Source organism: Centruroides sculpturatus, unplaced genomic scaffold (assembly GCF_000671375.1).
Source record: "Centruroides sculpturatus isolate CEXI.00-Female unplaced genomic scaffold, Cexi_2.0 scaffold590, whole genome shotgun sequence".
Taxonomy (NCBI): domain Eukaryota; kingdom Metazoa; phylum Arthropoda; class Arachnida; order Scorpiones; family Buthidae; genus Centruroides; species Centruroides sculpturatus.
The window spans coordinates 131,768-146,060 of record NW_019384761.1 but is presented as its reverse complement, the minus strand read 5'-3'; the positions used below and the strand labels follow the sequence as shown (position 1 = coordinate 146,060).

The following is a 14,293-nucleotide window of genomic DNA, read 5'->3' as shown; positions in this document are numbered from 1 at the left end:
TAAATTAATTTTTTTATTAATAATATTATATTTGTGTGTGGCCAATAATAATACGATTGTAAAGTAAATATACAGTAATTTTCTAATATTTATAAAGAAAGTAATATTGGTAAAAGTACTAAAGTTTTTAATTATCAATTAGTTTAACTCATTCAAAGTAATGTATAATGCAAGGTAACATATATTAAGTCAAAATTCTATATGAGCCGTTGATTTTGGGGCAAGTCCATTTTATGTTATTGCTAGATATTTAATGGTTTGCATTTGAATGAGTTTAAAAATATTTGTAAACAGTAATAGACTTATTTTATATTCCTTTGTGTAAATTTAATATGCAATAATGGTTATTAATGTTAGATGAAAAAAATCATGATTTTGGTATGCGCCAATGGATTTGCCTCACTTTCAAAAGCAATGATTTGTTGAAAACATTGCTCTTCTATGAATGGAATATAGTTATAACAACAAAAAAATAGAATATTTTATTTATTTACTTATTTATTCTTATTCAACATTTCATACTTTTTTCAAAAAGTTACAATGAAACAAAAAATAAATTTAATTTTATAGGAAAAAGTGGAGAAAATAATAAAAAATATTTAGTAATAAGTTGCATGCATATAATTATTTTTCTTAGTTTAGATGGTGCAGATTTTTAAAGTATTCATGATAAATGGGTGGTACATAAGGTAATAAATCCATCATATTTTCATATTTTTCTTTAGAGTAGATTTTCCTCACTTTTAAAATCAACTCACTGTGAATATCATTGACAATATAAATTACTAGTAACAAATTTATACTGATATTAAAAGATATTTATTGTGAATTGATTAAACACATAAATTTTATATTAATTTGTAATAAGAATTAGCTTTAACTACTTCAAATGGACACTATCATCATGATAACTATCACAAAAAGGACTTGCCCCACTTTCAAAATCAACGGCTTATATGTTAATAAATACAATTTAGTATATAAATTTCTTTTACTTTAAAATTTACCAAAAAATAATCATCTTTCAGAATATTTGAATTAATTTCATTAAAACATATTTACAATTTATTATGAAACTTTTTATAACTGAAAATTTTAAGATATGATAGATCATTTAACTTGATTACAAATGCTTCTTAGCAATTTACACAAGCAATAAATTTGAAATTCATAAAGCATAAAAGTCAAGTAAACATTACAAAGTAAACATTTCAGTACATAAATGCAATTGTTTAAATGGCAAGAAAAAATAAACTTATTCTAAGATTATTTTTGAAATGAAATTCAATATTCAAATTCAAATTCAATGAAGTACTCATTAAATTATTCAGATTTTTTCATATAAACATATTTTTTTCAAATATTCTAGAAATTCTTAGTAAAATATGAAAGAAAAGTTTCCTAATGATGGAAGAGTTTGCTGCATATGTTAATCCTAAATATGTATATCATCAGAATGTTTTTAAAATAATGTAATTAACTACATCTTTTATAGAATTGTTTATTTTATATAAAATAGCAGATGTTAATAAGGAAAATATAATTTCTATGAGTTTATTTTATAAAGTTTGTTAAATCTCAAATAATTGAAATTAATATTAATAAATAACAAAAAAATCATTAAATTTATACGTAATGATTAATTACCATTTGTTGATAAAACACCTAAATTATCAGGATTTCTTGAAAGTTGTAACACTAATGCAGAACCTCGTATTTTTTCTGCCGTTTCTTCATACAGAAGATCAATGTAGTTATCCAGTTGGTTTATACTTGCTACTTCATTCACTTCAGTGCTCTCTAATCCTTCCTTATCTTTCCTTGAATGATTTTTTCCATCTTGATCAGACTTTTTGGAATCTGTAATAAATAATACAATTTAATGTGATAAAATTGTATCAAATTAAAATAAATCTTCTTTATTGTTTACTTCACAACTGGGTGTATAGGTAGACAATGGGCATCTTTAATAGCACTCTTTATTCAGGAATATCTTATGCATCAAAATGCATATCAGTGTGTAAGTAAGATATTCCTGAATAAAGAGTGATGTTAAAGGAGCCCAGTGTCTACCTATACACCCAGTTGTGAAGTAAAACATAATTAAAAAGAAGACATGGTTTCAGAATAAGTCAATAAATAAAATAAATCTATCTTTCAAAATATGAAATTAAAATTTTAACATTTAGTAAGCAAAACTGTAGACTGAAAATTTTTTAATTATTCAGAAACAATTAATAACAACTACAAAATAAATATGTAAAAATTTATTAGCTAACCATTAAAACAAATTTATCATCATTAAAACCATATACAGTTTTTTGAGTTACAATTAATCTGGATTTTTGAGATTCAAAAGTTTGAATCTCAAAAATCCAGATAAATTAAAAAGCAAGCACTTCAATTGTTTATTATAGCCTTTGTGATTTTCCTTTCTAGTCTAAATTTAATAAAGTATTTATATTCTATAATAAAGTCTGTATTAGGTACTGGTACATTCTGGCATAAGGGATTATTATTTCATTAGAATATTCATAAAATTATATTTCTATAAGAATTGCATACAAAATATTGTGTGTTATTGACAACCTTATCATATCTAATTTTTTATTATTTCTACTGTCTCAAAATCAAATCAAAAATTACAGAGTAAGTTCATAAACTAAATATCATGCCAGCCAATGGTCAGGGTGATTAAGACATCAGCCTATCACTCCGGGAGATCTGGGATTAAATCCAGATGGTCAAAAACACACCAAAGAATGTCTATCCCAAATATATTGTGGAGCCTCTTTCACTGAAGCCTCAATAGACATGGAAATAGACCATCTTAGTAACTATAGGGCAAAATAAATTTTAAAAAATATTAAAAAAAACACTCATTATAAATTCAATCAATAAGAGCCTATATTTCTAATTCTGTTGTAATTTTTTTACATGCTTAAGGAAAATTATTAAATGATCAAAAATTAACCGTAAATAAGAAATTACTATGCTATGATATATTCGTTTTTTATTTATTAAATGGTAGAATAAAACAAATACCTTTTGAAATTTCTTTTCTTTTCTGTAGATAATACAATAACTGTTCAACTTCCCTGACCTTAATAGGTGGAATAATTGGAAACTTTTCTATAATTTCTTGAGCAAGTGCAGAAATATCAGATGATTCATTTAAACTTTTAACCCTTATTCTAAAGAAAATAAAATTCCATTAATACAAAATTATAAAATCATTAAATATCTAACATTAAGGAATAGTAAATAACATATATACAATCAAATCTCAGTAGAACAATTATTGATATAACAGTAAATTCCTCCAGAATAAAAAATAAAGTTCCCTATACAATTCATATTAGCTTAACATAAAACTTCTCCCAACTGAATGTTATCCTCTACTGTGATAAATCTGTTTAGCAATATACTGAAGAAGTAACTGAAGAAGGTCAGTGAAACTGGTTGAAAACATTATTATTTTATTAAATTCATTGCTGGATTTTAAAGGTGTGAGTTTTAGAGTTTAAAATCAATTATCATGTTTTGTCCTTTTTTTAGCTTTTGAGCAATTTTTTTGATAACATCTAACAGTAAACAACAAAAGAATCCAATTTTAACTTTTTCTAGAGCAGTTTTGCACCTCTTTTTGACATTTTTTAAAGCTCAAATTTATTATTTCCAGTTTTTCAAGAAATTATAAATAACAGTAAGTCAAAACATTATAGTCAAAACCTGAAATCTGTCAGAACCTGATCTTTCTAAATAAAAATAATTGTAATAATCCTCATACTTTCAGAATTTGAGAAAATTGCAACACTAAGACATTCCCTACATAATGTTATATGGAGTTAAATACCCTATATGTCGGGTAGCCAACAAGTCGATCGCTCGCAATGTCTTGACTTAATGTGTTACAATTGTAACTGAATGCAACGTGTGAACGTAACATGCAAATGCAACAGTATGCATGCAGTTATGACTTGATTCATAGAAAAACACAGCCATTTAGCTTGAATATTTGGTACTGTCATACAGTAGCTTGTTTTCTTTGGTATTAACAATGTTATTATTATTAATCAATATTATTTATACATGGTGACAACATTGTGTTTCAATTTTCCCTCTGTTTAAAATGTAAGTACCTTTCTTTATGTTTTAAGTTAAATTGTGAATTTCTTACCTGTCTGTTTACTTGATAAGTGAGCGTTCTCAGCAACAGACCTCTAAACTGTAATCATTAATTAATGGAGTTAATTACCACAGTTCATGAGTTTTTTAACTTTCTAGGAAAATATTTAATTCAATATTTATTCTTTAAATTGTCGTATTTCTTTTGCATTTTAGTATACCCATGAACATGGGTAGTAAACCAAAGAAATCGAAAACTTATCATTTCAACAAAGAATGGGAACTCGATTACTTTTTTACAATGGTGAATGATAAATGTTGTTGCTTAATATGCCTTATCTCAATAGCCATTGCTAAAAACGATAATCTGGAGAGACATTTTTTAGCTTTACATAACAAGTATCAAACAGATTATCCACCAAATTCCGAATTGAGTAAATGTAAAGTTAGGGATCTTAAAACTCAATTAACAAATCAACAAAATGTTTTTAAAAAGCCAATGCTGAAGTCACAAGCAGTAACTACTGCATCATTCAAAGTAAGCTATTGCTTAGCAAAAAGATGTAAACTATTTTCTGACAGTGAATTTGTAAAGGAAATTTTTTTGGAAATGTCAGATTCACTTTTTAACGAATTTAAGAACAAGAGTGAAATTATCATTGCAATTGAAGATCTACAACTGTCTCAAAACACTGTGATGCGACGAATTAAGATGAGTGAAAATGTAAAAGAACAGTTATATAACAATATTAATAGATGTTCTTGTTTTTCAGACATATTTCATATGGAACAAAAGGCATCAGAAAATGAAATTATAATTTTAAAAACTGATTTAATCTTACAAGCCAGAAAATTTGAAGATTTTTGGAAATATGTCAACCGAGAAAAATATTCCAGTATTACCAAATGTAGCAAATATATTTATTCTTTTTTTGGATCTACATACCCGTGTGAATCGGCATTTTCATACTTAAAGTTAATGAAGACTAAAAAACGTTCTGTCCTGATTGATTACCATACTGAACACTCATTATTATTACCTTTGTCAGGATATACACCTAATTATGATTCATTGGTTAGAGACATGCAAACTCAGACCTCCCATTAATGTTAAGGTAATAAAATAAATTCTAAATCTGTCTTTATCTGTAGCTAATTTGAATTAATAAATATTGTTAATAATTACTCATGTTGTTTTAATTCCCCTGGATGTGAGTTTTTTGGCCCATTAAATAATTATGTTGTTTTTATGTAGGTAGATATACAGAGTGTTTCAGTATGAGGTGTACTCCCATGAGCTATTGATAGGTTAACAAAAAATAAGTCTAAAAATCTTATATCATTCTTCCATGATAAATTTTCTTGGCCCAAAAGAATCGTGAAAGTGAAATCTTAAAATCAAATTATTTGCCATACTTTTTCATATTTNAGATGCAAGGACCTGCTTCGCTGGGTTTTTATTTGTATGTAATATAGTTTTTTTTATATATATAAAAGACTGTTTTTCTGAGTAATCTAGAATCTAGCTGCAAGGACCCGCTTCGCTGGGCAAAAAGTAACGATAGTGAAGATTAAGATAATTACATTATAGTGTGAGACCCGAAAGGCCCTGGGTCTAAATTAATATTTTATTAATCATGTTAAATATTGTCACCAAATATTACTTCATTTTTGGTGAGGAAAATACTGTTTTAGGTTGGGAAAAACCCAGATAACAGATGTTACTTCCTTTCACAGAAGAGAACATCCTCTGACTTTCCCTTATCTGGTTAAAAATCCCACTCAGATGGGAAATGATTACCCCTCATTCATTCCCCTTTCATCCGTTCTCATGAAAGAGTTACTGGCCGATGATTGGTCGAAATTCAGGAGATATAAGGGAAATTAGTCCGAATTCGAGGAGTTCAGCGACGGAGTTCTTCGACCGATCCAAAGCGTCCAAACTCCACACAGTTTTCCTCCTGATGACTAACGCCCTCAGTCGAGACACTTAGAATAAGTCTGGAGTCCGAACTTAGAAATTTTACTTTGGTTTTGTGCACATATTGATCTCCCATACAAAGAAATAAATGAACTTTATCTCCAGAGTGTCCCTTACCTACAGAGAAGAGGACGAACGACAACTGAAACAGGTTGTATGTTTTATAACGATTTTGTGAGCTCTCTCTCTCGATCACGAATTGGGTAGAAGATAAGTATAGCTATCTCTCGATTTGTATGTTATTTGTGGTAATTCTATCTCTCGTTCATTAAGATTTTTGTATGATTTATTTCCTTGTTTTATTAAATTTATTATTCCGTTTTTAATTGGGATGTCTCTTGTTTGTGTGACCGAATCAGATCGTATACGCGTGTTTGTCCGCGTATCGAGAAATTGACAAACTGGTGTCAATTTCTCGATACGTAGATCCTGACGTAGATCCGAATCTCGCGATTTGGATCATTATTAAAAGCCCTCCTATGAGAACTTTTTAAGATCGGATCTCGCGATCCGAAACTAAGGAGACAGATTTTGGATAATCTGTGCCGATTAAGTGGTACAAACAATCCTCCTCGGATTAGAGTACCCCCGGCTACTCTCACAATAGCCAATCTTACCCGTTTTCACAGAATGCAAGAATTAGGTCCCCCATTTCCAGACTAATTAGAGAATTTTTACGTTTAGTCAAACAAACTATTTTCAACGTTNATTAAGAAAAATAATGTCTTTTTTCAAATTTTCCTATCATATAATTAAAATACAAAAGCTAACAGTACACTTTTTTTGCTTTTATTATATGCTTTTTAGTGTCTGTCTAAATAAAATCTTGTAACTCAATTTTTACTGACTTCTCAATTTCCAATCTAGTTGAAACTTTGCATACATACCGCATTTACTCACACATAAGACAAGGTTTTTATTCATTTATCACAGCTTCAAACTCCTAGGTCATCCTATACGCATGAGCAAAGATTCTTTGCAAGTTTGCAAATAATTTTTGTAAACCATGTATTTGCATTTTTACCAGATGCTCACCCTCTTGTATTTAAAAACATAAGTATTTTATCTAGGTCGTTTGAATCGTTCTTGTATATTGTCAGGAGTAAAGATGAATAGCAATAGGAAAAGCAAAGCTTTTGAATTGAATTACAGATTGAAATCCCAAAATCACACAGGAACATGATATAAGTTTTAATCCATTCCCATGTGAAAACAAACGATTATTCGGAAATCACAATTCAAAGAAACTCATAAGTGTAATCAATGGAGAGTGGATTCAACTGTTAAGAATTGGCAAAAAAGGATTCCAATTATCCGGCTTTACATGAACAAATTATGTCGTCGATTTTACAAGATTTTTCCTTAAAGTTTAAAATGCCAGTAATTTTTGCAGGATAATGTGTACTTTTATGTTTATTTGATATTTTACTTGTGATTAAACAAAATAAAATTAAAATTGTATTAATAAATCTAATTTTCTTTATTTCGATCTTTAAAGTCACACCTCGTCTTATATGCGAGGTCATCTTATATGCAAGTAAATATGGTATGTATTCCCAATGACAATAAAAAGAAAAAAAAATGTAGAGTTTGCAAACATTTTGTCAAAACTTAATGTAATCTCACAGAGAATAATATATGTTAAATGAAGTCTTGTGACCTCATGCCCATAGGCTTTCCATATCTGGTCTCGACTTTCATCTATCTAACACTATTCTTGAAGTTAAGGAAGGACAGGTGGATAGATGACAGTGGGAATTTGAGGCCTAATTAAATGCTAAACCTAGAAAAATTTTGATAATTCAGGGTTATATATATAAAATTAGAAAGTAGAAAATAAAAAATATTTTTAAAATTTTAAAGNTTAATGTTAGATGAAAAAAATCATGATTTTGGTATGCGCCAATGGATTTGCCTCACTTTCAAAAGCAATGATTTGTTGAAAACATTGCTCTTCTATGAATGGAATATAGTTATAACAACAAAAAAATAGAATATTTTATTTATTTACTTATTTATTCTTATTCAACATTTCATACTTTTTTCAAAAAGTTACAATGAAACAAAAAATAAATTTAATTTTATAGGAAAAAGTGGAGAAAATAATAAAAAATATTTAGTAATAAGTTGCATGCATATAATTATTTTTCTTAGTTTAGATGGTGCAGATTTTTAAAGTATTCATGATAAATGGGTGGTACATAAGGTAATAAATCCATCATATTTTCATATTTTTCTTTAGAGTAGATTTTCCTCACTTTTAAAATCAACTCACTGTGAATATCATTGACAATATAAATTACTAGTAACAAATTTATACTGATATTAAAAGATATTTATTGTGAATTGATTAAACACATAAATTTTATATTAATTTGTAATAAGAATTAGCTTTAACTACTTCAAATGGACACTATCATCATGATAACTATCACAAAAAGGACTTGCCCCACTTTCAAAATCAACGGCTTATATGTTAATAAATACAATTTAGTATATAAATTTCTTTTACTTTAAAATTTACCAAAAAATAATCATCTTTCAGAATATTTGAATTAATTTCATTAAAACATATTTACAATTTATTATGAAACTTTTTATAACTGAAAATTTTAAGATATGATAGATCATTTAACTTGATTACAAATGCTTCTTAGCAATTTACACAAGCAATAAATTTGAAATTCATAAAGCATAAAAGTCAAGTAAATATTACAAAGTAAACATTTCAGTACATAAATGCAATTGTTTAAATGGCAAGAAAAAATAAACTTATTCTAAGATTATTTTTGAAATGAAATTCAATATTCAAATTCAAATTCAATGAAGTACTCATTAAATTATTCAGATTTTTTCATATAAACATATTTTTTTCAAATATTCTAGAAATTCTTAGTAAAATATGAAAGAAAAGTTTCCTAATGATGGAAGAGTTTGCTGCATATGTTAATCCTAAATATGTATATCATCAGAATGTTTTTAAAATAATGTAATTAACTACATCTTTTATAGAATTGTTTATTTTATATAAAATAGCAGATGTTAATAAGGAAAATATAATTTCTATGAGTTTATTTTATAAAGTTTGTTAAATCTCAAATAATTGAAATTAATATTAATAAATAACAAAAAAATCATTAAATTTATACGTAATGATTAATTACCATTTGTTGATAAAACACCTAAATTATCAGGATTTCTTGAAAGTTGTAACACTAATGCAGAACCTCGTATTTTTTCTGCCGTTTCTTCATACAGAAGATCAATGTAGTTATCCAGTTGGTTTATACTTGCTACTTCATTCACTTCAGTGCTCTCTAATCCTTCCTTATCTTTCCTTGAATGATTTTTTCCATCTTGATCAGACTTTTTGGAATCTGTAATAAATAATACAATTTAATGTGATAAAATTGTATCAAATTAAAATAAATCTTCTTTATTGTTTACTTCACAACTGGGTGTATAGGTAGACAATGGGCATCTTTAATAGCACTCTTTATTCAGGAATATCTTATGCATCAAAATGCATATCAGTGTGTAAGTAAGATATTCCTGAATAAAGAGTGATGTTAAAGGAGCCCAGTGTCTACCTATACACCCAGTTGTGAAGTAAAACATAATTAAAAAGAAGACATGGTTTCAGAATAAGTCAATAAATAAAATAAATCTATCTTTCAAAATATGAAATTAAAATTTTAACATTTAGTAAGCAAAACTGTAGACTGAAAATTTTTTAATTATTCAGAAACAATTAATAACAACTACAAAATAAATATGTAAAAATTTATTAGCTAACCATTAAAACAAATTTATCATCATTAAAACCATATACAGTTTTTTGAGTTACAATTAATCTGGATTTTTGAGATTCAAAAGTTTGAATCTCAAAAATCCAGATAAATTAAAAAGCAAGCACTTCAATTGTTTATTATAGCCTTTGTGATTTTCCTTTCTAGTCTAAATTTAATAAAGTATTTATATTCTATAATAAAGTCTGTATTAGGTACTGGTACATTCTGGCATAAGGGATTATTATTTCATTAGAATATTCATAAAATTATATTTCTATAAGAATTGCATACAAAATATTGTGTGTTATTGACAACCTTATCATATCTAATTTTTTATTATTTCTACTGTCTCAAAATCAAATCAAAAATTACAGAGTAAGTTCATAAACTAAATATCATGCCAGCCAATGGTCAGGGTGATTAAGACATCAGCCTATCACTCCGGGAGATCTGGGATTAAATCCAGATGGTCAAAAACACACCAAAGAATGTCTATCCCAAATATATTGTGGAGCCTCTTTCACTGAAGCCTCAATAGACATGGAAATAGACCATCTTAGTAACTATAGGGCAAAATAAATTTTAAAAAATATTAAAAAAAACACTCATTATAAATTCAATCAATAAGAGCCTATATTTCTAATTCTGTTGTAATTTTTTTACATGCTTAAGGAAAATTATTAAATGATCAAAAATTAACCGTAAATAAGAAATTACTATGCTATGATATATTCGTTTTTTATTTATTAAATGGTAGAATAAAACAAATACCTTTTGAAATTTCTTTTCTTTTCTGTAGATAATACAATAACTGTTCAACTTCCCTGACCTTAATAGGTGGAATAATTGGAAACTTTTCTATAATTTCTTGAGCAAGTGCAGAAATATCAGATGATTCATTTAAACTTTTAACCCTTATTCTAAAGAAAATAAAATTCCATTAATACAAAATTATAAAATCATTAAATATCTAACATTAAGGAATAGTAAATAACATATATACAATCAAATCTCAGTAGAACAATTATTGATATAACAGTAAATTCCTCCAGAATAAAAAATAAAGTTCCCTATACAATTCATATTAGCTTAACATAAAACTTCTCCCAACTGAATGTTATCCTCTACTGTGATAAATCTGTTTAGCAATATACTGAAGAAGTAACTGAAGAAGGTCAGTGAAACTGGTTGAAAACATTATTATTTTATTAAATTCATTGCTGGATTTTAAAGGTGTGAGTTTTAGAGTTTAAAATCAATTATCATGTTTTGTCCTTTTTTTAGCTTTTGAGCAATTTTTTTGATAACATCTAACAGTAAACAACAAAAGAATCCAATTTTAACTTTTTCTAGAGCAGTTTTGCACCTCTTTTTGACATTTTTTAAAGCTCAAATTTATTATTTCCAGTTTTTCAAGAAATTATAAATAACAGTAAGTCAAAACATTATAGTCAAAACCTGAAATCTGTCAGAACCTGATCTTTCTAAATAAAAATAATTGTAATAATCCTCATACTTTCAGAATTTGAGAAAATTGCAACACTAAGACATTCCCTACATAATGTTATATGGAGTTAAATACCCTATATGTCGGGTAGCCAACAAGTCGATCGCTCGCAATGTCTTGACTTAATGTGTTACAATTGTAACTGAATGCAATGTGTGAACGTAACATGCAAATGCAACAGTATGCATGTAGTTATGACTTGATTCATAGAAAAACACAGCCATTTAGCTTGAATATTTGGTACTGTCATACAGTAGCTTGTTTTCTTTGGTATTAACAATGTTATTATTATTAATCAATATTATTTATACATGGTGACAACATTGTGTTTCAATTTTCCCTCTGTTTAAAATGTAAGTACCTTTCTTTATGTTTTAAGTTAAATTGTGAATTTCTTACCTGTCTGTTTACTTGATAAGTGAGCGTTCTCAGCAACAGACCTCTAAACTGTAATCATTAATTAATGGAGTTAATTACCACAGTTCATGAGTTTTTTAACTTTCTAGGAAAATATTTAATTCAATATTTATTCTTTAAATTGTCGTATTTCTTTTGCATTTTAGTATACCCATGAACATGGGTAGTAAACCAAAGAAATCGAAAACTTATCATTTCAACAAAGAATGGGAACTCGATTACTTTTTTACAATGGTGAATGATAAATGTTGTTGCTTAATATGCCTTATCTCAATAGCCATTGCTAAAAACGATAATCTGGAGAGACATTTTTTAGCTTTACATAACAAGTATCAAATAGATTATCCACCAAATTCCGAATTGAGTAAATGTAAAGTTAGGGATCTTAAAACTCAATTAACAAATCAACAAAATGTTTTTAAAAAGCCAATGCTGAAGTCACAAGCAGTAACTACTGCATCATTCAAAGTAAGCTATTGCTTAGCAAAAAGATGTAAACTATTTTCTGACAGTGAATTTGTAAAGGAAATTTTTTTGGAAATGTCAGATTCACTTTTTAACGAATTTAAGAACAAGAGTGAAATTATCATTGCAATTGAAGATCTACAACTGTCTCAAAACACTGTGATGCGACGAATTAAGATGAGTGAAAATGTAAAAGAACAGTTATATAACAATATTAATAGATGTTCTTGTTTTTCAGACATATTTCATATGGAACAAAAGGCATCAGAAAATGAAATTATAATTTTAAAAACTGATTTAATCTTACAAGCCAGAAAATTTGAAGATTTTTGGAAATATGTCAACCGAGAAAAATATTCCAGTATTACCAAATGTAGCAAATATATTTATTCTTTTTTTGGATCTACATACCCGTGTGAATCGGCATTTTCATACTTAAAGTTAATGAAGACTAAAAAACGTTCTGTCCTGATTGATTACCATACTGAACACTCATTATTATTACCTTTGTCAGGATATACACCTAATTATGATTCATTGGTTAGAGACATGCAAACTCAGACCTCCCATTAATGTTAAGGTAATAAAATAAATTCTAAATCTGTCTTTATCTGTAGCTAATTTGAATTAATAAATATTGTTAATAATTACTCATGTTGTTTTAATTCCCCTGGATGTGAGTTTTTTGGCCCATTAAATAATTATGTTGTTTTTATGTAGGTAGATATACAGAGTGTTTCAGTATGAGGTGTACTCCCATGAGCTATTGATAGGTTAACAAAAAATAAGTCTAAAAATCTTATATCATTCTTCCATGATAAATTTTCTTGGCCCAAAAGAATCGTGAAAGTGAAATCTTAAAATCAAATTATTTGCCATACTTTTTCATATTTACGAACAAATAGTACCACAACTTATACATTGCAATTGATAAAAAAAATTAAATTATATTTTAAATTACTAAAAATCTATCTTGAAAAAGTGTTGAAAAATTGAATTTTTTAGGTACCGCCTGTACAAAATGAACTTGTAGCTGCAAATATCAAAAGTTGGATCTGGAAATTTATTTTCTTTGAGCCGAAAACTTAATAAGTTATTTAAAAAATAAAAAATAGTATTGAACATATATTTTGCTCATCTACCCATAGCTCACAGGAGTGCACTTCATACTAAAACACAGTGTATAAACATAGTATGTATTTCACACCTTTCCCTCCTCACTTAGACTATGTCAACCACAACAAATTAAGATAAAAAGTAGATCTTATGTACACAAAAGATTGATCACCCCTGCTATATGTTATAGAGGGTTACACTCCTAACATAATAAAGTCCTTTTAGAAAGTCTACAGGAATATCTTAATGTTGCAAACTACACTTATTAATTAGAAAAAGCATTCTCCTTAACACATTATATTTCAGAATTACTTTAGTTTTAGCTTTATATAGTTCATTTTTGCCTAGAAAGATTTAGGTTCTGGCTGATTTTAGATTTTAACATATACTATAGCAATAAAATCACTTAAATCTTGTAGTAGAGGAGACTAATACTATATGTTTTTCCGTTCTAACATTGTCTAACTTTGTAGAAATAACCTCATTTATAGTCAAGTTTAACTAGGAAAGGGATGTTTCTAATCACAATGATAATAAATCTCTATAATTTTTTCTTGTTTTGATTCTTGTTCTGTTATAATTTTACAATCTTATTTAACAGTTTCTTGAATGAATTGTTAATTAGAACAACTGAAAATAAGCCTGTAATTACAGTCGACCCCCCTATAAGATATATATACGTTCCAATTTATTAGGAATCCGATTTCTTACAAGTCGTTCCAATCACAGCCCGACACGTGTCAAGTTTACGGACTACGGCTGATTGAAAGGTTTTCTTCCATAAAATTAATCGATTCTACACTAATCCGACTCAACATTTCCAAAATACGTATATTTTTTCGTAGTTTTATAGGAATCGTAATTATAGGGACCGTAATTATAGGGGGG

General features: G+C 27.4%; 1 protein-coding gene across 1 annotated transcript in view; it reads right to left on the bottom strand.

Moving 5' to 3' along the window:
- LOC111628800 (kinesin-associated protein 3-like) overlaps positions 1–14,293 on the bottom strand; it is a 103,901-nt gene that overhangs the window by 82,048 nt on the left and 7,560 nt on the right. The window contains exons 2-6 of the mRNA XM_023372645.1: positions 10,672–10,820; positions 9,274–9,486; positions 3,733–3,758; positions 3,046–3,208; positions 1,648–1,860 (exon numbers count right to left, since the gene is read on the bottom strand). Of these exons, the coding sequence (XP_023228413.1) occupies positions 1,648–1,860; positions 3,046–3,208; positions 3,733–3,758; positions 9,274–9,486; positions 10,672–10,820 (764 nt within the window). The remainder of the gene's footprint in view (positions 1–1,647; positions 1,861–3,045; positions 3,209–3,732; positions 3,759–9,273; positions 9,487–10,671; positions 10,821–14,293) is intronic.